Here is a 26,083-nt window from a genome sequence, read left to right as displayed (position 1 = left end):
TTCCCTTACTCTTCGTACAATGAGGGTTACAGGAGTTGGAGTAAAGTAAGAAGTCCTCCAGCTTGACAGTATTTTGACATTATTTTGAAAACTGCCTGCTGCGTAGATGCGGACTAAGTTATTTCGAAACAGTGTTGCTGTGTATCCTAAGACAACAGTTTTGGCATGGCACCAGAGGTGGGAGTCCGCTCTCCCAGAGCACATTTACACTACCAGATAAAGTTAAATCTAACATGTCAATTTCTGGGCACTCAATTTTGAGAAGGTGAATGTCCATGTCCTCACTAAGAAGAATCATAGAACCATAGAGCTGAAAGAGACCTCAGAAGGCCATCAAGTCCAGCCCCCTGCTCTAGGCAGGACCAATCCCAACTAAATCAACCCAGCCAGGGCTTTGTCAAGTCGAAACTTAAAAATCTCTAGGGATGGAGACTCCACTACTTCCCTAGGTAACCCATTCCAGTGCTTCACCACCCTCCTAGTGAAATAGTTTTTCCTAATATCCAACCTGGACCTCTCCCACCACAACTTGAGACCATTGCTCCTTGTTCTGCCACCTGTCACTACTGAGAACAGCCTCTCTCCATCCTCTTTGGAACCTCCCTTCAGGAAGTTGAAGGCTGCTATCAAATCCCCCCTCACTCTTTGCTTCTGCAAACTAAACAGACCCAACTCCCTCAGCCTCTCCTCGTAGGTCACATGCTCCAGCCCCTAATAATTTTTGTTGCCCTCTGCTGGACACTCTCCAATGTGTCCACATCCTTTTTGTAGTGGGGGGCCCAGAACTGGACACACTACTCCAGATGTGGCCTCACAAGAGCCAAATAAAGGGGAATAATCACATCTCTGGATCTGCTGGCAGTGCTCCTCCTAATGCAACCTAATATGCCACTAGTCTTCTTGGCTACAAGGGCACACTGTTGACTTATATCCAGCTTCTCATCCACTGTAACCCCCAGGTCCTTTTCTGCAGAACTACTACTCAGCTGGTTGGTCCCCAGCCTGTACCAATGCTTGGGATTCTTCTGTCCCAAGTGCAGGACTCTGTACTTGTCCTTGTTGAACCTCATCAGATTTCTTGTGGCCCAATCCTCCAATTTGTCTATGTCACTCTGGACCCTATGTCTGCCCTCGAGCGTATCTACCTCTCCCCCTCGCTTAGTGTCATCTGCAAACTTGCTGAGGGTGCAATCCATCCCCTCATCCAGGTCATTAATAAAGAAGCTAAACAAAACCGGTCCTAGAACTGACTGTTTTGGGGCTCCACTTGATACTGACCACCAAAAAGACATTGAGTTGTTGATCACTACCCACTGACCCTGCTGATCTAGCCAGCTTTCTTTCTATCTTACAGTACATTTATCCAATCCATACTTCTTTAACTTGCTGGCAAGAATACTGTGGGAGACTGTATCAAAAGAGACTTGCTGTTATCACAGGTGGAAAAGGATACCACAGCAGCAGTTCTCGGAGGCTGCATCTAGACTGGCAAGTTTTTCCACAAAAACTTGCGAGCTGTCTACACTGGCCGCTTGATTTTGCGCAAAAGCACTGACGTTCTACTGTCTGAAATCAGTGCTTCTTGCGCAAATGCTTTGAAGTTCCTGTTTGGGCAAAAGCCCTTTTCCGGAAATGTTTTTGCGCAAGAGGGCCAGTGTAGACAGCTAAAAACTGTTTTGCGCAAAAAAGCCCCGATGGCGAAAATGGCGATTGGGGCTTTCTTGCGCAAAACTGTGTCTAGATTGGCACGGACGCTTTGTGCGGAAAAGCGTCCGTGCCAATCTAGATGCTCTTTTCCGCAAATGCTTTTAACGGAAAAAATTTTCCGTTAAAAGCATTTGCGGAAAATCATGCCGGTCTAGACGTAGCCTAAGGGTACATCGACACTAGCCCCCTAGATCGATCTAGGGAGGCTAATGAGGGTGACAAATTGCAAATCAAGCCCGGGATTTAAATATCCCACGCTTGATTTGCATGTTCTCGTCCGGTTGCCATTTTAGAAGCTGACTAGCCCAAAGTAACTGCCTGCGTCTACACGTGGCAGTGAAACGGGATTCCAATTTAAAGCCCCTAAATCGAATTAGCTGGTAAACCTCATTGCAGGAGGAATACCAGCTAATTAGAGTTAGGGCTTTAAATCGGAATCCTGTTTCACTAACACGTGTAGACGCAGGCAGTTACTTCAGGCTAGTCAATTTCTAAAATGGCAACTGGCTAGGAACATGCAAATCAAGCACGGGATATTTAAATGCCGGGCTTGATTTGCAATTTCGGTCTCCCTCAATAGCCTCCCTAGATCGATCTAGGGGGCTAGTGTAGACGTAACCTAATTGTAACCTTTCTTCCTGCGTGTCTGCAGACTCTCCTTCCATGCATGTCTAATTACAGGTGTCACAGTGTTGGAGCTCAGTTCTGATCACAGGTTGTTGGTGGCAGGATCCCAGGATGGCACAATGGTTGTGTGGATCATGGAGGATATTGAGGTTATGCACACCTTGACTGGGCACTCTGGTGAGCCTTTTAAAGGGGGAATGGTTCCTGACATCTGATTATACTGAACAGAGAGCTTTCCTGTATGGTGGCAACCCACAGACCTTAAAACTGAAGCTGCACCAAACATACTTTAGGGATAAATTGTCCTGTTCATTGCAACATCCCATAAACAGATCAAGTGATTGCTCATAATTAAAGTGATTTTTGAATGTGGAAACTGAGAGACATTTAATGAATTAAAACTGCCCCTTCTAATGTTGCTGTAGAATGCAATTAACTCCCTGTTGACACTCATTGAGGAATTTTTGTCATAGCATTACAAGGGCACTGACTGTGTCCACTCATTCCTGAATATAAGTAGAACCCTACCAAATTTCTGTAACCCACACACCTAGTGTGGGTCACTGACCAATGTAGTGGCACCTAAACCACAGCAACAGCTAAGATCAAAAGACCTCTACAGCAAGGGTTGAGAGTTACCTGGCTTTTAGCTCAGAGGGTAGAGGCTCTTATAGTAAGTGCCAGAGGTCCCAAGTTCAAATCTGCTTGGTGGTGGTTACATTCACACCCATGCAAAACATGTCACAGACTGTGAAATCTGTCATGTGCTTCTACTCTATACTGTACAGATTTCATGGGGGAGACCAGTGTTTCTCAATTTGGGGGTCTTGACCTGAAAAGGAGTGGCAGAGGGAACATGAGATTATTTTAGGAAGGTCACAGTATTGCCACCCTTATTTCTGTGATGCCTTTAGAACTGGGCAACTGGAGAGTGGTGGTTATAATGTTGGCCAAGTAACCAGCTCTGAAGGTAGCACCCACCAGCAGCAGCAAGAGGTAAGAGTGGCAATACCATACCAGGTCATTCTTACTTCTGTACAGCTGCTTTCAGAGCTGGGTGGCTGGATAGTGGCAGCTGCTGACTAACAATCCTGCTCTGCAGGCAGCAGCGCAAACGTAAGGGTGCCAATATCGTACCAAGCCATCTTTCTTTCTCTGCTACTGCTGGTGGTAGTTCTGCCTTCCTGGCCAGCAGCTACCATTCTTCAGCTACTCTGAAGGCAGTGCTGCCTCCAGCAACTGCAGAGATGTAAGAGTAGCAATATCACAACCCCCCTACAATAACCTTCCAATTCCCACATAACTCCTTTTTGGGATAGGACCCCTATAATTACAACACTGTGAAATTTCAGATTTTAATATCTAAAGTCATGACATTTACCATTTTAAAATCCTTAAACAGTGAAATTGACCCAAATGGACCGTGAATTTGGTAGGGCTCTAGATATAAGCATAGCAGGCTTTTCACAATTTATGGTAATTTGGGCACTCTTCCAGTTTTTAAAAACAGAGCGTTGCCTATTTTGCTAATGCTTCTCTCTGCTGCGTTATAGCTGAGGTGAGGTGTGTGAAAGTGTTTGGAAAAGGGACGTGTGCTGTCTCAGCTGCCATGGATTACACTCTACGCATCTGGAATTTAGTCTCTGGCAGACAGAAGTTTTCCATTCAGGACAGTCACTCTGGAGAACAGCATCTCTATCAGCTTCACGTGGATGAAAGGAATAGGATTGTTTATTCAGCATTAGGTGCAAAGGTATGGAACCAATAGCCATCCCATAATGCGAGGTGCACAGAGAAGACCAGAGTCTGGGCAGAAACAACAAGAAGTTACAATCAGGGAGTCATGGAGCATAGGATGGAAAGATGTGCTAGAACTATTGGCAACACCCCTGGCTTGAAGTGGTTTCCATCATATTCAGGGTTTACACCTCTGTTCAATGGCTTTCAGCATCCCTACTATAGCAATTGTTCCCACACCACTGGATGGAAAAGCTGTCCAGTCCAAACTCCTGGGGCTAGTGCAGAATATTTCAGAGGGACATTTTCTAGTGTTTTGTCCAGTATACTTTTCAAAGTTTTAAACTATAGCGCTCCCATGCCTTCCCTATTCACTCGCTAGCACAGTGAATTCCATCTTCACCAACCATTCAAGGAACTGAAAAGAACAGTTGTTTTGAAGCTTGGATAAATTGCAATGCCTGATATACATTTTACAATTAGCTAAACCTAGTCATGTCACTCAGGGATATGAAAAATGTCATGTTCTGAGTGTCATGTTAGAGTTGAACTAATCCCCAGTGTAACTGCAGCTAGGCTGACAGAAGAATTCTGGTACTGATTCAAAATGTGTTTTGTAGAAATCAACAGAGAAAGAAAGAGCTTTTGATATAAAAAGGCTGAGCTGAAACTAACTCTGGGCCTTCTATCTGATCCAGTCAATTGAAAGGTCTGAAGGGGTGGGGGTAACTCTTGCAGAAGGATTGGAAAGACTTTGATCTACCAGGGCCCCATAAATCTGATGGACAATTGCTGGTAAGCTTTTAGTATGCATATAAGAACTTTGATTGTTTTTGTTTTCACCTTAAGAATAAATGCGCTTGCTTAGAAAGAGCTGAGAGACAACATGTAACTGCTGGCAATGTGTTGTTCCTAGCCCTCAGAGAGAAAGCAAAGCACAAGTACTGGTCTTTAGGTAGACTAGCTTGCTAGGGATATCAAAGTGTGAGGCAGGGAGTTATACATCCTTTAAAAAAACTAGTTCAAAGGGAGTGGGTCAAGGATCTGTACACAGAGATGGATGATACCAGGAGACCAGGCTGTGCCCATAGAGGTCTTTAAGTCTCAGCTTGACAAAGCCCTGGCCGGGTTGATTTAGTTGGGATTGGTCCTGCCTTGGGCAGGGGGCTGGACTTGATGACTTCCTGAGGTCTCTTCCAACTCTATGATTCACAGAGGGGGAATGGAGGTGCAGGTACTCCAAAATTGTGATAGGAAGAACCCTGTGGAAGTTCTTTCAAGGAATCCTGTTGGTTCTGTAAAATATTTTGAGGTTCCTGGAGTATGAAATTTGGGAAACTGCCAGCATCTAAATTTCAGAATCAATACATGTGAAAATATTCAGCAGTCACCTGCCAATCCTCCTTTTCACTAGGTTAATGCCTGGCACCTGGAAACAGCAGAACATATATTCCAGATCTCTGGGGAGGCCCCAGCTGCGTGGCTGTGCACTGCAGTGTTTGAACCAAGGCGAGTGGTTATGACTGTGTCTGAAGGAGGAATGCTGAGTCTGTGGGACAGCAGCACTGGAGAGCTCCAGTATAAGTGCCAGCTGTCAGAGCTACAGGAAGAAGCACCAACTTGCAGCGTTCTGATCCAGAAGCAAGGAAAGATGATAGCAGGATTTAGCAGGGGTTCCCTCTCCATGGTGTGTCTCTCTGCTTAGCTAGCTATAACATTTCAGAGATTCAAATCCAGGAAGTGCTGGTTCTGTGGGGATTCTGGATTCTCTCTTCTCTTTCAATTCACTCTGTGCTGGTGCTTGCACCTTTAATTGGTCTTTGTCATTATATACACTCCCTGATATGTTTTCACACTTCCATAATCTTTATGAGTTTCTAAGACAGACAACTGGACATGCTCTAGTATAGCATGGTGTCTTTTCTTTGCTTGCTCGTTCAGCAGCAGCAAAGTGCTATAAAACTGGATTCTGTTCCTGACTCTGAAAAACTTGCTACATGACTGAAAAAATAATTTCCCTTTTCTGTGCCTCAATTTGTACTTTACTGGTATGTTATCTGTTCATAAAGCACTTTGAATTCCTTGGATAGATGATGGTAGACAAGGGTAGAATATTATTAGCAGTAAAGATATGCTGGGGAAGAGAGACTTTGCACCAAGGTCTCCCTGGGAAAGCATCCACTAAAGTTGAGTGAAATGAGCCAAAATACAGTTCCAGGCACGATCCAAACTTGTTCTGATCTAGTTTAAAAGAGGGTTTAAAAGAGAACTAGATAACCTCCATGAACTTAACTCCATTCATGGCTATTAGCCAGGATGGGTAAGGAATGGTGTCCCCAGCCTCTGTTTGTCAGAGGGTGGAGATGGATGACAGGAGAGAGAGATTGCATGATCATTACACTCCCTCACCCTAGCATTGGCCACTGTCGGCAGACAGGATACTGGGCTGGATGGACCTTTGGTCTGACCCAGTATGGCCATTCTTATATTCTTATGTAATAAGCTGGTTCTCCAAAGGACTTTTCTCTCTTCATGCTGAAGAAAGTATGTTCACTATACCTGCAGACCTCATTCAGTGTACATCAGTACACATGGAGAACTGCACAGCATTAGGAGGCCAAACTAAGCTCTAATCACCTTAGTTTCTACCCTCCTATCATCTTCCCTCTAATCTGAGAGAGGTAATTTAGCAACCATGGTGCTGTGTCTGACTTTACCTTCTCTTTATGCAGATCTTCTCTAATGGAAACACCTTAATGGAGAAACTACCTGGAAGGGTTCGCTTTCTGGTGGTGTCAGAAGATGAGTCCCTTCTTGCTGCAGGTTAATTCTAGCCCAATTACCTAGGAAAGATTTTAGTAGAATTAGAAAAGAGGATGGCAGTACTCGCTTTAAGTGTCATACACCAAGTATCCCTTAAACAGGGGCCAAGATGTGGGTCCTTCCCCATGTGTAATATGTTCTTATTAATCTAGTATGGTCAAAAGTCTAGAAAGCAAAGGGGCAAAATCCAGCCTGTGAGGAGAGCCCACACATTGTTTATACACTATATAAGTCCTATGATGAAAAAGTAAGTGGGACTTATGTAGTGCGTAGGACTTGTGCTGGTCTCTGCCCAGGGAGAATTTCAGAGCATTTCTCAATGTACAACTTAAATAGCATGCTGGGACCAGCAGATAATAAACATGGATGGGTGTATGCAACATTTTAGAGCCTCTGAATGTTTTTTGGGAGGGTCTGACCTTGTCTGCACTATATTATCCTGAGTGCTTGCAATGTCTCCACTCCAGATCAATAAATCAGAAACTAACATTCCATTGTTTTAGGCTTTGGGGTGTATGTGCGAGTGTTCCTGACCAATTCAAAGGGATTCCACAGGTTCATAACAGCAGACCTGGAACACGAAGGTGTGGTGCACACAGCTGTTTTCTCTCCTGACAACAACATCATTGTCACAGGATCTCAGGGTGAATCTATCCTGGTAAGAGAGGAAGATTTTCAGGCAGAAATGCCTCCTGCAGATGCAGCACCAGATCTAGTAAGGTGCTGAGCAGATTCCTTAACCACTTGCCTTGTGGATGCATCTGTGGCATTTCTGCTATTGTACCATCAGAATGTCTTTGGTCTTTTCCCTTTCCTGGTTCTAGTTGCTTTTTTTCTGCTCTCCTGTTAATTCTTTTTCTGCCACTGAACAGCAAGTATAAAATCCAGAGACCGAAAGGCCAGAGAGTATTAATGGATACTACTCAAAAATTCCAAGACCCCCAGAAAACCACACTCTCCTCCCCCTGTGAGCTGGCAGCTCCTGCTGGCCCTGCTCCTGGGGTGCCAGCGTGTAACTGTAACAGAAACTGATAAGCTGATTACATATTTACGCTTTTATATCCCTAGTTTGAGGTACAGAATATTCCCTGTGGGCACCTTACCCCCTACTCCCAGAGAGCCAACAGTATATAAAGTTATAAAGTATTGCAGAGCCTGCAGTTCATCCAGCTTCCTGGAAGAGGGGCCAGCAGCCAGGAGCTGGTGTACGCTGGAAGCCAGCTTATAAGACAGCTTCTGATGCGCATCAGCTCCCAGCTGCTGGCTCCATTCCAAGGAGCCAGCTGGACAGTGAGCTCTACAGTATAAAGCTTTCATATAAGCTTTATACTGCAGAGCCTACAGACCATGTAACTGTTAACCACTAGGATTTTTAGGTGTTTTTTATATTCCTACCTCAGACAACATGCCTTTCCAAGAGGCTAAGGCCCTATGCTGCCCAATTGAGGTCCAGCAGGATCTAACGTGGTGTCATCAGAGCAGAGCGATCAGATGGGTAGAATGCCTCAAGGTCTTTTTAAAAAGTTTATTTAAGAGAAGATCTGTCCATTTATTAACTAAACAGTCTAAGCCATTGTCACTTTCGGAACATTTTGATCTGTTTTCACTCTGTATGACACATGTGATTTCTCTTCTTTGTTTCTATGATAACGTGTCTTGTATTGTTTAACTTTGATTGTTCTACCTCGTCTCGTAGTAGGGTATGGGAAAGAGGAAAAGGTAGATTATTTAATGGTTTTATGTTTTCTTACTATTTTGATTGAATGCCACTATGTTTTTTTTTCTAATTCATTCTAGGTGTGGAGTTTATCAGAGCAGGGTTTGCTGACAGACATTCTGGATGGCATGGGAACACCGGTGACTCTCTTAGCCCTGTGTGGCGACACATTGGTATCTGCCTCCCACATGGCACCATATCTCAAAGTCTGGGACCTCACTTATGATCATAAACGCAAAACCTTAGCACGAGTCCCAGATCGCACAGGGTACATTGCAGTGTCCCATGGTGGGAACTATATCTACTTCCCTCAAGCTGGAGAGCGACATAAAATCATCATCTGGGACTCCACTGAAGGTGAACTACAATCTATAAAACACTGTGAAGAATTAAAACTTGGCATAACATGGGAATCAAAATGATTTAAAAAATGAATAATTAATCTAACAGAGACAGGCTTTGTTAGTCTTCTAGACATGCTGCCAGGACTCTATTCCCTCACTCTGTCTGAAGAGATGGATTGAGCATAGAGGGACTGCAAGTTTAGAAATTCTTTTAATCTCTTATTTGACATTATTTTTCTCTACATCATTATCTACTATATATTTTAGAGAGTCTGTTTGTTCAAGAACTCTTCCTAAATAGAAAGAACCAAAAACAGTATACAGCTTCCTCTTATCATATCTTAAAGCAAGGTAAGGGGGTTGGTTGTCCCAGGAAAATGGGATGTGCCCAGAATGGGATTGTTTCTCATAAAACCATACACAAGAGAAAGATTCAACAGACAAAAGGAGCTCTCTGGGAGTACATGTCCCTCTGTCCAGGGCTGCCCCAGTCCAGAGCCTCCCATGTCCCAGGCACCCTTTAAGGAGGGTGGGAGACTGAAGAAAACTCGTAGTGCAGACGTAGCCTTTGAGAGAGCTTGTCTGTCCGTTCGTCCGTTCAATGGTAAAAGTGAGGACTACCCAAATTTGGGATACATTGCTTTAAGTTATGATCAGAAGAAGTTGTAAGGGTTTGGTTGTGCCAAGACAATGGGATATGACTAGAATAGAATTGCTTCTCATAAAACCAAACAAAAGAGATAGAATTACCAGTTGGGTTGGCTGGGAGAGTGCCTGTTCCCCTCCCCCTTCCGTCTGGGACTGCCCCAGACTCGAGCCGCCCACCCCCTGATTTGTACAGGAACATTGCTGGCTGTTGGCCTTTATCAGGGAGCACAGGGAAAGTGCAGAGTTTTCTGCATTCTTCACTCTGGCTGGGGAGAGTAGGGAGCAGATGAACCGAACCTAGACTTGCTCCGGCCCCAAGGAATACACCCCTCCCGACTGTGCCTGCTGGAGCTATTGCAGCCATGAAGAGGGACTTCTCACCTAGCCTCAAGCTCCTGCAATGAGAGACCAGACCGCTGAGGCAGTTCTCTTTCCCTGGGGCAGTCTGCATACTTAACTCTCATCCCCAGCCCAGAGCAATGATTTAAATGAAGAAAAAAAGTAATTGACTCAGAGGGGTAGCTATGTAACTGGAAAAACTTAAGTTAAGGACCCAATGCCAGGTAAATCTTCTAATGATGACTTAAGGGAAAAACCTAAAGGATTAGAGCTGGCATGGGGAGACCCTCACAGACATCTCTTCTCTGTTGCAGGTGCAGAGTGTGACACACTGGACACCTCTTCCCAAGTGAGCTGCCTAGAGGTGGCTGAGCAGAAGGAGCTCCTTTTCACTGGGCTGGTGTCTGGAACAGTCCTTGTGTTTCCACTCAATTCCAGGCAGGATGTGGTGTGCATCCCACCCCCAGAGTCACAGAAACAAGTCAATCACATGGCACTCAACAGGCAGGAAGAACAGCTGGCCATAGCATATGATGACTTAGTTCTTGTGCTGGATGTTAGCCCTGGAAAGCCATGTCCTGTGATTGACAAGCCCATTTACACCTTTTATACTCAGATGCCTGCTGCTGTGATCTCCAGCGTGGCTGTCCTTGCAAACTACCGTGTCCTCTATGGCATGTCAAGTGGAGACTTGTTCCTTTATGATTGCCTTCATTCCAAAATATTTCCTTTGGAAGTGCACAGATGCAAAGTCACCTGTTTAGAAACCAGCTATGGAGAACAATGGGCACTAAGTGGCTCTGAGGATTCTCTGCAGTGTCTCTGGGACTTGGCGCTTTGCCAGTGGCAACATGAAATGTGCTATTATAAGGTACTGCTCCGGTGGATGCAGTTAGAGATGAAGGATGTTAAATTGCGGTTAATTTACTAGTCAAGCTGTTGATGGAATTTCCATCAACTAGTCCATAGGCACTTCAGCATTCCTGCTTCGAAATATACAAGTCCCCAGGGGGGCTCTTGTACATTTCAAAGGAGAAATGCAGAACACTGCACACAGCTTGAAGCCAGCGGGAAGTCTTGCTGACTCTGGGCGGCATGCAGGCTGCAGGCATGCCAACTTTGAAAAGTACAAGAATCCCCAGCAGGGGCTCTTGTGCATTTCAAAGGAGAAATGCAGAACACTGCACACAGCTTGAAGCCAGCGGGAAGTCTTGCTGACTCTGGGCTGCAGGCAGGCTGCAGGCATGCCAACTTTGAAAAGTACAAGAATCCCCAGCAGGGGCTCTTGTGCATTTCAAAGCGGAAGCACACTCATGGAGCCCCAGGTCAGCATGGGACTCGGATTCCCCCGCTGACCCTGGGCTCCATGTTGCGCTGCTCATTTGAAATGCCATGTGGAGCCTGGGTCAGGTTCTGCATGGCATTTCCCCAGAAATTCAACATTTCAAAGGGGCAGTGCCTCACAGCTGATCCTGGGATCTGCTGTGAGCACTGCTCCTTTGAACCTCGCTTCGGCTGGGCTCAGCTGTGTGGTGCTGCACTTTGAAGTCCCCTCTCTTCTCCCTCTTTGCTGCCTCTATCTGACATATCTAGGATTTTAATGCCCTCTTTAGAGACACTATCAGTGCACAGTCAACATGGGCTAATGCACTTAACATCTCTCTGGCCCAGAACCTCTCACTTTCTTGGCATCAGCTCGAGGACTTGCATATAAAGAGAGCAGGATTTTACTCAGTGAATTAGCAAAAACAGCACAGAGTGAATAGGCCAAGAGCAGTAAAAACAATACAAAACAAAAAAAGTGAAGGAAGAGTCTGAGTTAATATTTTTAGCATTTTACCTGTGCCTGACAGACCTCAGATTTCACTTGATGATGTATCCTTGAGTCAGTCTGCATCCAATGTCTGTCACTTGTAGATGTACTTGGGTCCTGAAAGTTCACAATGGGTCTCTTCTCTGTTCTGCACAGTTGTAGATTGCTTTACATGCAAAGGACTTTTATGAGGGAAATCCTGGTTTAATTAGATATTTATCCAATTAAAAATCTGCTGAGTAGCCACTAAATTGCATAGGACTTCTTAGTCTCAACCTGCATTTAACAAGATTTTTATGGACTAACAAACCTGTATTCATTTTTAGCAGACTTCCTTCTTGAAAGGTATTCAGTGTGCTTGCTTCTCGAAAGATGATAAGTACTTGTACACTGCGTCATTCGATCACTCCATTACAGTTTGGGATGTTTTAAGTGGTGAGTAATTCTGGATTTATAGCAAATATAAAGGAGGCTGTACTCCTTATTGCCCATGTATATCTTTTATACTCTTTATTGCCTTTATTAAACAGAGGACCAATGTCCTTGATGTAGTTCAAAGGGAAACTAAGTCTTCACATAGACCTGTACCTGTATGGGTTTTTTAAAAAAACTTTTACATAGCAGTTTGGGTCAGACTTCCTTGATTGTATGTTTATACAGAAAACTTGGTGTACAACTCCTGGTTAAAGAGAGTTAATTGACAGGCACAGATAGGGTTACAAGTACGTATGAAGAAACACTCCCTCCCCCCCAATATCTGTCCCCCACAATAGCCTGAACAGATACCTTCTCCTTTAGTGACTTCACAATAGGATGTACCATCTCAGAGGTCAGGCAGTGGTTCTTTTGGGAGTAATATTATTACATTGACCAGTCATCATTGGCTATAGTTTCTGTCTCAGATGTATAAAGGTAATTGCAGCACTGTTTTTTAGACACTATATTATGTGATCACACTCAGTTTAGCAAATTTGCATAATCATTTTGATCTTCCTGCCCTACATGGCTGTATGAGTTGTGATTTCTTCTCATTCTTTCCCAAAGAATGCTAATGTGAGCAGGGAGATTGCAGGAAAAGGGTTGCAAAACTATGTGTTTTCCAACTTTGGTAGCAGATTTCTTGCTTTTCGGAACCTACATTTTCTATCAGTTTATATCACAATAATAAGAAAATACTGTCTGGGCAGGAACCAAATAGCCCTTTTGAGAGAGATTTTTAATCTCCTTACAGACTTGAAATGTATAACTATTCCTCTTGTACTCAGAGAAAATGCATTTGGTCCTGAACAGTTGCAAGTTGTAAGGCAAAGTGTGACTTCCTTCACCCAAATCATCAGTAAACATGGAGCAAATTACTGATATAAAATTATTAACATTAGGGATGTGAAAGGTTCACTCTTAACAGGTAATGCTTACCAATTCTGGTTAACTAGTAACAGGTGCATGCAGAGCACCTTTTGTCCACAGGGAGCCCTGGTGCCCCACCTGTGCCCATGGAGAGCCCAGCCTACCATGGACAGGGGCTGCTGTGAATTGGATGCTGCTCCAGACAGGCTGGAGCAATCTCCCACCCAGATCCTGCTTAATCGGTTCACTGATTAACTGAGATTTTAAATCCCTAATTAGCATTAACATCAGTGACTTATTTTTCTTGAGTCCAAATTGTCCTTCTCAATAGCTCCCATTTATGGAAAATTACAAGTCCTTTCCTATGCTTCAGGGCAATTGGCTAAGCTACAACTCCTTTTCTCTGTTCTGACCTTGGTTTCTTCCTTTTACTTTCTGGGGGTCTTTTGCAGGTAGCCTGTTGGCTGTTCAATATGCATATGCAACTGTTAACAAAATTGTGCCAACTGCAGATGGATTTGTTGCAACAACAAGACTCGGCCACATAATTCGTGAGCGGTTCCGTTGCCCACGATCCATAAGCTCACAGTACAATCCACTCCACCACTTCAAGGCAACATGTGTAGTAAAATCCAGAAATAAAGAGGTTGTAAACCCAAGAGAGCAACATGATTTAGGAAAAGCCTCCAGGAACCAGATTCAAACCAGTAAACTCTCTCAAATCTGTGTAATCGTGTAAAATTGGTGAAATGTTCGAGCAGATCCAGAAAGATGCTCAGACTGTTTAGCTGGTAAATATTTTTCATTTTGTTACAGCAGTCTCGCTCTGAACAAAGAATGAAATTTTACCACTTATCCCATATCAGCTTTTGTTGTTTTCTGAAGTCTTGATCCCATTCTGAGTTTTATGGTGCAAAGTCAAGTTTGGATTTTTTTTAAAATATGTTCTAAGAACTATTATTTTAGGGAGGGTTTATTGACCATCTTCAGACTAGATGATGACTGTGGCCTTGTAATCTGTGAATCAGGGACATACGTCTTGTTCATTCTTCTGGTGATGCCTATTAACTCTTCTGCAAAAAAGAACATTTGAGGTAATTACTGAGCATGGGTAAGGCCAGGAAAAATGTCTGGCATTGTGATGGGTTGAAATTACAGAAGTCCCTTTGGGGTTGTATTCTGATCATAGCCTTTCTACTCTCTGGGGCCAGATCCTCTGGTGTTCCCCAGACAAGGCACAAAATTGGGCTGTCCGTGCTTTGCAGAGCAGCACTGACAGTGAACTAATTCAGCTCTAGGAGGACTCAGTTCTGAAGGCTGAGCATCGAGGAAACCAATCCCCAAACAGGACTATAACACCAAGTAAGTCCATCTTACTCTACGTAAGCTTCAAATCAGAATTGATCTTTTACTGTAACTTGGGTCTACAGTAGGGATGTTAAAAAGTGGTTATTTTAATAATTGTGTAACCACTAAATTTCTTAAGTTACATGGCTAGATACCCCTGGGAGCATGGTCAGCAGCCAGTGCATTCCCCTGTACCTGAGGTAGCAGTGTGGGGTGGCAAGCAAAAGCTGGTCCATGAGGACAGCGAGTTTAAGAACTGGCTCCCATGAACGGATGGCTCGGCATGCCATGGGAGCTGCCCCTTGCTGCTGCCTTTGCTCCAGAGGCAGCAGCAGCATGGGGGTGACAGGTGGCTCCCCTGTGTGTTTTTCTTTGAAAAGTCAGACCACCAGGCTGGGACTGAGCCAGCCTGCTAGTCCGAGTTTTAAATAGAGTACTTGGAGGAGGGGGTTTGTTGAGGTTAACCGGAACTGTTAACCAATAATCAATCATTTATTGGTTAAATGCTTAGACAACTAACTGCTAGTATCCCTAGTCTATAGCTTCTTCAGAGGTCTTTTGTAGCCTCTTAAGGTGTCCCAGACAGTTTCAAAAGCTAGCTGAAGACAAAGGCTTCCAGTTGCTTAAATAAACTTTCCTCTGTACAGGAATACTTTGTGTTGCATCTCCCTGTAGGACTGAAGAATGAAATCACCCTTTTAATAAATTATATCTACCATTATGTAATCTCATGAAATGTGGCCCAATTTTTATAAATGAGAATTGGATTAATTTATTAGTAACCTGTTAAGAACTGCCTTTGAAGAATCTGTTTACTTTTTATGTATTGTAACTGAAACCCTATTTTAAACTGTTGATACTTTGTAACGAAAGTTATAGCGATCTCTGTTATAGCGATCCCCAACCTTTTTGTGCCCAATAGCACATTCATATTTTCAGAAGAGTGGCAGATGCCAACAATTTTTCAAGGCTTATTTTGTATTTGTGCATTAAATAATATGAAAAATATCATATTTAATATTACATAATATATGAATCCATAAGATTAAAAAAAGGTAATTTTACATGTCAAAGGTATTATTTAAATTATTTGCCCTCCCCCCCCTTGGAGAAAAAATAGAAAAAAGGTGTCAAATGCGCAAATTGAAGGCTATCTTTATATTAAATATGAACTGGATACATTTGATAGAAACTTAATTTAGCTGGATAATTATTTTAATTATATTGTAATTAATTTTTAAACAAAATTCTGCATTAATAAAAAGGGGATGTCAAAATGCTGAGCAAAAAAAAGCACCCTCCCCCCCCAAAATCATGGCACCTTTAAATCTCACACTCCCCATCCCTACCATGTCCCCACCATCTGCTACCATGTCTCCTCCCTTTGCTCCATCAGCTCCCCAGTGCTTGCTGCACCCCAACCTCTCACCCTCCTCTGCTGTCCTGACCACTGCCCTTAGCCCTCCTGAGACCTGCTCCTCTCCACCAGCCCTTCTCTCCACCCTGTGCCCACTCCTCCAGTAGCCCCACTCTGATCATATGAGCTACCCCCTCTCCTAACACCTCCCTCTACATACCTGCCCTGCCTCTCTCCCCTGGTGCTGGTCCCTCCCCTGCAGGTGTCTTCCCTTTTGCTTCACCCCCAGAATCCTCTGGCACCTGCACCTTCCCTTAGCCCTGCACCCTCTTGATGCCTCCCCCTTTTTCCCTGATTCCCACCCCCTTACTACTCTCTGCCCCCGTTCCCGATGCCCGTGCTCACACATGAGTTGCTCCATCCCCGCCTTTCTCATGCCCACCCCTTCTTTCAAGCCTTCTCCCAGCACCTCCCTCTCCCCACTCTAGTCCCCAATACCCTTATCCTCTCCTCTCCCAGCATCACTCTGTCCCCGCTCCCACTGACACCTCCCCTCTTGCCCTTTTCCTCATTGTCTCCACTTGGCCCCCTGGCATTTGTCTCTCCTCCATGCTGTCCTTTGGTGCCTTCCCCTTTCTTCTCCTGACCTGCCCCTCTCCCCTCAGCACAAGCCCCTTCCTCTCCCACCCCTTCCCCCTATTTTTCCTGCACCCTCATCTTCTGCCTTCCAGTTTGACATCACAGCACGCTGGGTGTCTCCCCTCTCAGCTGTTGCGTGGGCGCTTGAACACACCTCGCATGCGCTCCCTCAGATGTCTTGCGAACCAGCGTCTCCCCTCTCAGCTGTTGCACAGCGGCATGTGCATCCTGTGATAGTCTTGTGCACCCCTTGGAGTGCATGCACCCCACTTTGGAGACCACTGTTTTAAAACACTGGCATGGGTGCACAAAATGCCCAGGTGGGCACCATGGTGCCTGTGGGCACCACGCTGGGGACCCCTGCTCTATTAGGTATGTGAAGATTAACCATGCATACTGATAACAGATAAGTCTTCCTGCTCTCTGGGGCCAGATCCTCTGGTCTTCCCCAGACAAGGCTCATTAGTAAACATTCAGTGTCTCTTCCACTCACTACTGCCTCTGTATCAGAAGAGGCAATGCTGGGGAAAAGGATCAGCAGGGAAGCAGGAACCAGTACACATATGGAGCCAGCTTTCAGTTGTTACCTAAATTAAACACATTTTAACATATCTGTATTGTAACTGAAACCTGATTTTAAAGTTTGTACTACCTTAGCACTGTTTACAGGCAGTAGTGTCTATAATCTCATTTTTAAGTGTGAATATGGTTGTGTGTGTGTATAAATGGTTCCCAACCTTTTTTATGCAGTTGACTGGCAAACCCATTGACACACACAAAAAAAAGTCTAAAAGTTATTTGCATATTATTATGGTAATTAATTTTAAGAGGTCATGTGTTAGTTTACATCACATCTGTGTACACACAATACATTTCATAATGGATCAGAGTTTGCTGATATCTACAACACTAAAAAAAGACACACAGAAAGAATTCCCCTCTGGCTGCTAGGAGGGGCAGCCCCTCTCCCAGAGGCAACTAGTGCCTGCAGAGGGAGGGGCAGGGAGTACGTGGAGCACCCTATTTAGCTATTTGAATTTTGTCAGGGGCATAGGAGCGGATACCTCAAGTGCTACCACAGGTCACTTCTCCCTTCCGCCCCTGTACATGGGGTGGGGGAGCTCCCTTGTCCCCTCCTGTACAACTCCTGGCCTGTGTCGCTCACTTCCCCAGCCAAGCTGCTCTTGCTCCCACAGTCTCCCTGTGACTCACCCTTAGTTTCCCTTCCATTGCACTCCTGCTCCTATCTGCTCCATAAATCTCCCCAACCTCCCTTCAGAGCCTCCTGCATCCCCCTCCTCACACATCCCTGTTCCCCCCTCATGCCCCTTTTCAGCCCTCCCTCCCCCCAGGGCTGGCTCCTCCTGACCCCACATACGCAGGCAGCCCGGGGCCAAACCCTCCCCTTGCAGCTCGGGGTGGTGTGTGTCGCTTACCTGGCCTCCAAACACTACCTGCCCTGGGGCAGGGTATGGTTAGGGCTCTAGTCAGTTTGGGGGTAATGCCCTGGGATAGGGTTCCCCCTCCCCACTGCAGCCCAGACTCTGGGGGCCCTGCCACAGCTGCCGCTGGAGCTGAGGCCTGGAGCCTGACCCCAGAGTCCCTGTCAGCAGCGGCTGCGAATTGCTTCCTGCTCCTGCCCTGAGCCAGGGATAGTTTCCCCCAGTTCCTGCTGCTGGGTCCTAGTGTGGCACCCACCACACTGCAGCCCCTGCTTGCAGCTGCTGGGTCCTAGTGCAATACCCAGTGTGAAGCAGCATGCTGTGGCCTGACACCAGTCTGCAATCTGGGGGGGTTAGGAACCACTGGTCTGGGTGACTAGCTGCTAGCATCACCTTGATAGCCAAAGAATAATGCCACCCACCCAATAGAGAGAGGCAAAAGCACCATCAAGAAAAGATTAAAGTCACATCTGCTATTAAGTGCTGACTCACGGTCACAGTGCCATGGGGCAGTGGGACAACATTGGATCTGAGGACTAAAACACAAAGAGATAGGCACAAAACTATAAAATTGTTTTTTGTATTCTATAATCATCCTTCAGAATCATCGCTGCACACCGACATGAGCCAGCTCCCCTCCTCATGTCTAGACCACCTGGCCAGTAGACTAGCATAAGCAACAGAGGCTGGTAATTATATCCCATCTATAAAACCACGGGCATGAGTGTGTATATGTATGGTGGACAATTTTAGTAGCTAGGGGCAAAAAGGGCATGTTGTTTCAAAATAACAAAAGCAACCGTACACACTACCAAGCTTGTTATTTAAAATAACTTATTTTGAAATAACCTGGTAGTGTAGACATAGCCTAAATGAATTGATTTCACAGTAAACCCAGCATACTGCCTTGTCCCCTAAATAAGAGTTTGCTAGTTCTATTTCTACAAGTGTAACATCCCATTCCCATGAAAAATTACCAGATCCAAGATAAGATTCCAGGATGAGGTGGCATGATCACATGTCTTTGTAGGACCAACCCACAATTTCAGCTTACAGGACAAACAACAATCTGTGAATAACGGAGTCATTTAGTTTCCAGGGAACCCATAATGGCCCTCATTAAACATATTTAGAACTATAAATAGATTCACACTTCATATTTTTAGCTTCATATACAAGAATGATACATGAACAAAAACAGAATATATACAGTCAGCCAATTATAACAAAATTGGTATGTTACATAAGGTATTTTGTGTAAAACCTAGTTATGCATATTCGTATTCACAAGCCAATTCTCATAAGGCATGGGGAAGATATCACAGTTATGTCTTGACTTAAAAAAAGCTTCAAATCCGTGTACAATAGCCTATCAGAAAATAATTATCCCTAAAATACCTATGGTGTTGGACAAGGACACAAATGAAAAAAATAAATTTGAATTTTACAAGTGTCAATGTTAATTTACAGTTTTATTAGTAACAATGGGAAGGAATATTTTAAAATACAATGTTATTCCTTAATGCACTCAGCCTTGCCCATTCCATGTAGATCTGGAAGGGACCAGACAGGATCAACATAATCCAGTCACCGTAAAGTGAGGTAGGACTAAGTCAATCAATATTCTTGACAGGTGTTTGGAGGTATTTAAGAATAAGGCAGGCAAGACAGGGATTCCACAAACTCCCTTGAAGCCTATTCCTGTGCTTTACTACCCTTATAATTAAAAAGTTTCCCCTAATATCTAGCCTGAACCTTCCTTGCTGAAGGAGAACAATTCATCACAGTTTTTAACATATTTACAGTCACCGCCTCCTAGCTGTCTTATCAAGACTAAATATTTTTTTTAAATCTTCCATCACAGGTTAGGTTTGCGAAATCTTTCATATTTGTGGCTCTACTCTCTCTCTCTCTCTCTCTCTCTCTCTCTAAAAAAAAAAAAAAAAAAAAAAAGACAAGCTGTAAAGTACAGAACCTTGATCTAGACACAGTACTCCAGCTGAAGCCTCACCAGTGTTGACAAGAATGAGTTATTTTCTGTGTCCTAGATTTAACACTCCTGTTAATATGCCCTGGAATGATTGGTCATTGCACCACACTGACTTGTATTCAATTTGTGATTCACTACATCACCCCAGATCCTTTCCAGCAGCGCTACTTCCTAGTTAGGAATGAAATCAAATGCATAACCTCAAAATGGAGAATCACTAAGTGTATACTTCCCTCTTTTTATTTATTTTCACCTTGTTGATTTCAGGCCTTTTCTCCAATTTATCAGGTTCCTTTTGGATTCTAGTTCTGTTCTCCTAAGTACCAGCAATCACTCCAAGTTAGGTGTCACCCGCAAACCTGATCTGCAACTCTTTTTGATGGCTTGGATGCCATCTGATGTGCTGAATATACCACTTAGCCTGCCTTTTCTACCAGCCTGGGCACCCTTTAACTCTGTCTTGCTGGGCCAGGCTCACAAGCCTTTTCTTGTCAAGCACACGGGCAGGGCCAAACCAGCTGATGAACATTACAGACAGTGAGATCAGCTCTAGGAAGACACACCTTAAGGGACTTGCCACAGTTGCAGGTATTCGCCTACCTTGGAGTACAAATCCAGTCATATAAAATTCACATTCTCCTTCAATGTGAAGGATAAAATCATAGAATCATAGAATAGGAGGACTGGAAGGGACCTCAAGAGGTCATCGAGTCCAGCCCCCCGCCCTCAAGGCAGGACCAAGCTCCGTCTACACCATCCCTGACAGATGTCTATCTAACCTGTTCTTAAATATCTCCAGAGAGGGAGATTCCACCACCTCCCTTGGCAATTTATTCCAATATTTGACCACCCTGACAGTTAGGAATTTTTTCCTAATGGCCAATCTAAACCTCCCCTGCTGCACTTTAAGCCCATTACTCCTTGTCCTGTCCTCAGAAACCAAGAGGAACAAATTTTCTCCTTCCTCCTTGTGACACCCTTTTAGATATTTGAAAACCGCTATCATGTCCCCCCTTAATCTTCTTTTTTCCAAACTAAACAAGCCCAGTTCATGAAGCCTGGCTTCATAGGTCATGTTCTCTAAACCTTTAATCATTCTTGTCGCTCTTCTCTGTACCCTTTCCAATTTCTCCACATCTTTCTTGAAATGTGGCGCCCAGAACTGGACACAGTACTCCAGCTGAGGCCTAACTAGTGCAGAGTAGAGCGGCAGAATGACTTCACGAGTTATGCTTACAACACACCTGTTGATACAACCTAGAATCATATTTGCTTTTTTTGCAACAGCATCACACTGTTGACTCATATTCAACTTGAATATGTTGATACATATACAACTTTGTGCGTTAGAAATTACATAATCCAGGTTATATAATATACTTTTTCCTATTTATTGTCTACCAAAAGGTGTATTAAGTGCATAGAGAGATGGTAATCTGCTTTGTTCTGTTTGCTAAGAAAATAATACAAAGCACACAAACTAAGCTCAATTCACTAAAAAAAATTGGCTACAAATAATAATTCCTCACCCTGGATATTGTTTTAGGTAGAGTCCTTCACAGGCCAGAGGTGTCCTTCTAGCCTGGGTCCAGCAGTTCTTCTCCCTTTCTCCTTCTGTTACTCCTTTTGTTTCTAGGTGGTTACAAGTATCTCTGTGGATGTGGTGGCAGAGGTGAAGCAAACTGAAGGTACTGTTTCCCTCCCATAGCTCCATAAGGCGTGAATCCTTTGTTTTTCCACTGGAGGTGTATGGAATCAAAGTGTAACAGTACAAGGTGGTGGTTAGTATCAGGCGACCGGGTCACCTGACTCTACAGCATCCGTGAGTCAGTAATAGTATATCCACAGGGAAGCCAACCAAACCAAACCTTTTCACAGTCCATTGTTCTTGCTCTCTCTCGCTTTTCCATTGTTGGTCCTGAAGTGCTAGCAGGGGGTGTCACCCAAAATAGCACAGCTGGAATACAGAGTCAATATTTTTAACTTCAGTTACAAAAATGATACATGCATACAAATAGGATAATCACATTCAGTAAATCATAATCTTTCCAATGATACCTTATGTACTTTATGTAAGATAACCCACATATCAGTTATATTCATTAGGATAAGCATATTTTCATAAAGAATATGGAAGGTAATGTCACATACTTCATTATTCAAGTAATTAAATGAAAATATTTAATATACTATACCCAGGAAAGATCCCTGCAAGACCCTGCTAGATACACCCCCATTTTGACAATAAACCATAGATAACTACTCTAAGTACTGCCTTTCAAGCAGTTATGCATCCATCAAAATAAAATTATTATATAAGAACACATTTCCCTAGGTTACTTAAGAGAATCTTATGTGGGACTGTGTCAAAAACCTTACTAAAAATCATGCTTACAGTTTTCCCCAACACACCCACCAAGGCAATATCCCTTGTGCTAAAAAAACTGACAGGGATCAAAGGTAAACTGACTGGTCTAGAAGTTCATGAGTCATCTCTCCCCCCATGTTTGCCCTTCTCCAAACCTCTAGGATAGGGCTCAGGAACCACAGAAAAATCAGTAAGCAAAGCAAAACAAAACAAAACAAACCCAAACTCTCACTGATGTGGCACCTGACTAGGAAGGAGAAAGACACTCCACACTAGGGATGTAAGGGAGTAGTAGTAAGCCTGTTTGTTGGGTAATTGAGTCGACTACTCCCCTCCCCCCCTGCTACCGCCACCTCTGTGTCAGAGGCAGCGGGGGTGGGGGAAGGAGGGGGAGGCAGTGGATTGAAAAGCAGGAGCTGGGGGGAGCCCCAAGGAGCTAACCATGCTGAGACTCTGCATTTTGAATGTAGCTGAAGTAAGATCATTGTAAATGTAGTAAGAGACTAGTTGAGTCACTACTCAACTATTCGCTTCCTGTACCCCCGTTGCTTCTATATCATAGGCAGCAAGGGGGAAGAACAGGAGCTGGTGCTGGGGAGAGCTGGCTTTGGGGAGCAAAGGCAGAGGTGCAGCTGGGGACCGGTGCAAGCTGACTGCTTCAGTCCCAGCTCGCACCTGGTCCCATGCTGTGGCTCTGTCTTTTAAACATAGTATATAGCCTTTTAAACATTTAAACAGCAGAGCCGTAGTGTTCCAGAGACTGCTCAGTCCCAGCTTGTGCCACCCATGGGAAGCTAATTGCATGGCAGCTCTGCAGTTTAAATGTAGTAGGAGCTGCCTGTGCACCTGGCTCTTGCTACATTTAAACAGCAGAGCTGCACCAGAGTAGAAAGAACCCTCCCAACTGACTAATCGGGTAGCCAATGGAAATTCCATCAACTCGATTAGCTAATTAATTGTAACTTAACATCTCTGTTCCCCACATTCCCCTCACACACCCGAGCCTGGGGGGCTCGGCCTAATAGACTTTATGTGCCAGTCCCACCACAGAGCTGGAGCACCAGTGTGGGCTTCCCAATGCTGGGGTGTCCCTTGAGCCTTGGAGGCTGGATCCAGGCAAGGCCCAGGGGCTGGATGTGGCTCCTAGCTTAGGTTCCCCACCCATGCTCTAGGAGTTTCCCCCATCCTCCATGAGCTCTCAAAGATAATCACTAAGGATTCCAAGGCCCCCAGGACCAGAGTTGCTGGGGGCCAGCTGAAGCTGCTGAGACAGGACAACTGAAGCCGGAGCTGCTGGGGCCACAGGTGGTGGGGGCTGCTCCTATCAACTGGATCCTCTAGTTAACAGTAAATATGGCCCCCACAGATAGGGGCTGTTGCCAGCCTGCACCGCTGCTGCCCTGCGTTGCTGCCTCTGTATCAGAGGAAGCAGCATGGGATGACAGGTGGCTCCCCTGCATGCTCTTCATTTAAAACTCAGACCAGCAGGCTAGGACTGAGCCAGCCTGCCAGTCCAAGTTTTAAATGCAGAGCATGTGGGGGGTGGGAAAGGGGAGCTTCTGCAGTTAACTGGGACCATTAACCAATAAGCAATAGCTTATCAGATACATGGTTATCTGTGTGGCTAACATCTCTACAAAGTACACTATATTAACTGGGTCACCCTTGTACTTCTTTAAGGACATATGGACAAGAGATGGAGGTGGCATGATTTCCCTTTAGGAACACCAATTTGACTCTTCCTCGATATATCATCTTTATGGCTGTGTCTACACTGCACCCCTTTTCTGGAAAAGGGATGCAGATTAGACAAGTCGGAATTGCAAAAGCAGCGGGGATTTAAATTTTCCCCGCTGCATTTGCATGAACATGGCTGCCGCTTTTTTCCGGCTCGGGGCTTTGCCGGAAAAAAGCGCCAGTCTAGACAGGGATCTTTCGGAAAATAAAGCCTTTTCTGAAAGGTCCCTTATTCCTCTTGAAATCAGACCTTTCGGAAAAGGCTTTATTTTCTGAAAGATCCCTGTCTAGACTGGCGCTTTTTTCCGGCAAAGCCCCCAGCCGGAAAAAAAGCGGCAGCCATGTTCATGCAAATGCAGCGGGGAAAATTTAAATCCCCGCTGCATTTGCAATTCCGACTTGTCTAATCTGCATCCCTTTTCTGGAAAAGGGGTGCAGTGTAGACACAGCCTATATGTATGATAGAAATCTGTTCTTTACTGTCATTTCAGCCAACCTCCCTGGTAACTGAAATTGGTTTTACAAGTCTGTAATTGCCAAGATCATCTCTGAAGCCTTTTTAAAAAGCTGTATTACATGAGTTAGCCTCTGTACCAGATGACTGGAGGGTGATGGAAGAAATATTAATATTCAATTTCATATTTAAGTCTCTTCACTTATTTTTGGTGAGTGCCATCTGGTCCTGATGACTTCTTATTGTCTAAATTAGACTTTTGTTGAATCACCTCCTCTACTGATATGTCAGTCTGGGACAGTTCCTCAGATATATTACCTAAAACTAAAAGCTAAGGTGTAGGAATCTCCCTCACATCCTCTGCAGTGAACACAGATGCTAATTATTCATTTAGCATCTCTGCAATGACCTTGTCCTCCCTGAGTGCTGTTAGCACCTTAATTGTCTAGTGGCTCTATTGATTGGTAGCCTCTCTGCTTCTGATGTGCTTAAAAATTGTTTTTAGTCTGCAAATTCTCTTTTGGTCACCTAATTAAAACTTTTAGGCTATGTCTACATTGGCATGATCTTGCACAAATACTCTTTAACACAACAGTTCTTGCGTGAAAGTATTTGCGCAAGAGAGCGTCTACACTGGCACAGATGCTCTTGCGCAAGAGCATCTGTGCCAGTGTAGACGCTCTTTTGTGCAAGAAAGCTCTGATGACCATTATAACCATCGGGCTTTCTTGCACAAGAAATTCATATTGCCTGTCTACACTAGCCTCTTGCGCAAGAACAGTTGAGCAAGAGGGCTTATTCCTGAGCGGGAGCATCATAGTTCTTGCGCAAGAAGCACTGATTTCTCACATTAGAATGTCAGTGTTCTTGCACAAGAACTCCCCGCCAGTGTAGACAGAAAGCATGTTTTTTGCGCAAAAGCAGCCGTTTTGGCGCAAGATCGCACCAATGTAGACACAGCCTTACACTTTAGTTGCCAAAGGTTATACTTTAAGGATGTTAAAATGTGGTTAACTGACTAGTCGTCTAGTCGATGGAATCTCCTAGTGGATAGGCACTTCTGCATTCCTCCTTTGAAATGTACAAGAGGAATGCAGAACTCCCCATACATCCCAGGGTCCACATACAGCCCGGGAAGTACTGTTGACTCCTGGATGCACGTGGTATGCCTGCTTTGAAATGCACAAAAGTCCCCAGCAGGGGCTCTTGTCCATTTCTAAGCCATGGAGCTTGGGGTCAGCGGAGAACTGTGAGTCCCCCACTGACCCTGGGCTCCATGCTACACAGCATGCCACTGGGAGCCCCCAGATGGCCCTAGGCTCCACAGTAGATGTCCCTTTGAAAGGCGAAGAGATGGCAGTTTCAAAGGGGAAGCTGCCGCACAGCTGATTAGCTGTGCGATGGCTTTTCCTTTGAAACTACTGCCTCTGCGCTTTTTAAAGGGGCAGCTATGGAGCCCTGGGTGAGCTGGGGACTCCCCAGCTGACCCCAAGCTCCACAGCTACACCTTTGAAAGGCACATAGGCAGCATTTTAAAGGGGCAGCTGCTGCACAGCTGATCCACAGACCAGTTGTGCAGTGACTGCCCCTTTGAAAAGCTGCTTTGGGGTTTCAAAGTTTCACTTTAAAGTACCCCTCCCCCGCCTT

The 26,083-nt window shown here is 44.6% G+C and overlaps 1 protein-coding gene and 1 long non-coding RNA gene across 4 annotated transcripts in view; one reads left to right on the top strand and one right to left on the bottom strand.

Moving 5' to 3' along the window:
* Positions 1-13,841, top strand: part of NWD1 (NACHT and WD repeat domain containing 1) — a 46,019-nt gene extending 32,178 nt beyond the window's left edge. The window contains exons 12-20 of the mRNA XM_075903380.1: positions 2,389-2,511; positions 3,888-4,087; positions 5,486-5,758; positions 6,804-6,894; positions 7,398-7,552; positions 8,692-8,968; positions 10,257-10,813; positions 12,082-12,190; positions 13,555-13,841. Of these exons, the coding sequence (XP_075759495.1) occupies positions 2,389-2,511; positions 3,888-4,087; positions 5,486-5,758; positions 6,804-6,894; positions 7,398-7,552; positions 8,692-8,968; positions 10,257-10,813; positions 12,082-12,190; positions 13,555-13,841 (2,072 nt within the window). The remainder of the gene's footprint in view (positions 1-2,388; positions 2,512-3,887; positions 4,088-5,485; positions 5,759-6,803; positions 6,895-7,397; positions 7,553-8,691; positions 8,969-10,256; positions 10,814-12,081; positions 12,191-13,554) is intronic.
* LOC106731982 (uncharacterized) overlaps positions 1-26,083 on the bottom strand; it is a 102,982-nt gene that overhangs the window by 75,064 nt on the left and 1,835 nt on the right. For 2 of the 3 annotated variants that reach the window (XR_012896755.1, XR_012896756.1), the window contains exon 2: positions 21,407-21,834. This is a non-coding gene — a long non-coding RNA (uncharacterized LOC106731982). Of the gene's footprint in view, positions 1-18,974; positions 21,835-26,083 lie in introns of those variants that run through there. The other variant, XR_001368220.3, reaches the window with a different exon arrangement.

The sequence above is a fragment of the Pelodiscus sinensis genome, chromosome 19, assembly GCF_049634645.1.
Source record: "Pelodiscus sinensis isolate JC-2024 chromosome 19, ASM4963464v1, whole genome shotgun sequence".
NCBI lineage: Eukaryota > Metazoa > Chordata > Testudines > Trionychidae > Pelodiscus > Pelodiscus sinensis.
The sequence above is the reverse complement of the archived record's forward strand: the minus strand, read 5'-3'. Positions and strand labels throughout refer to the sequence as shown.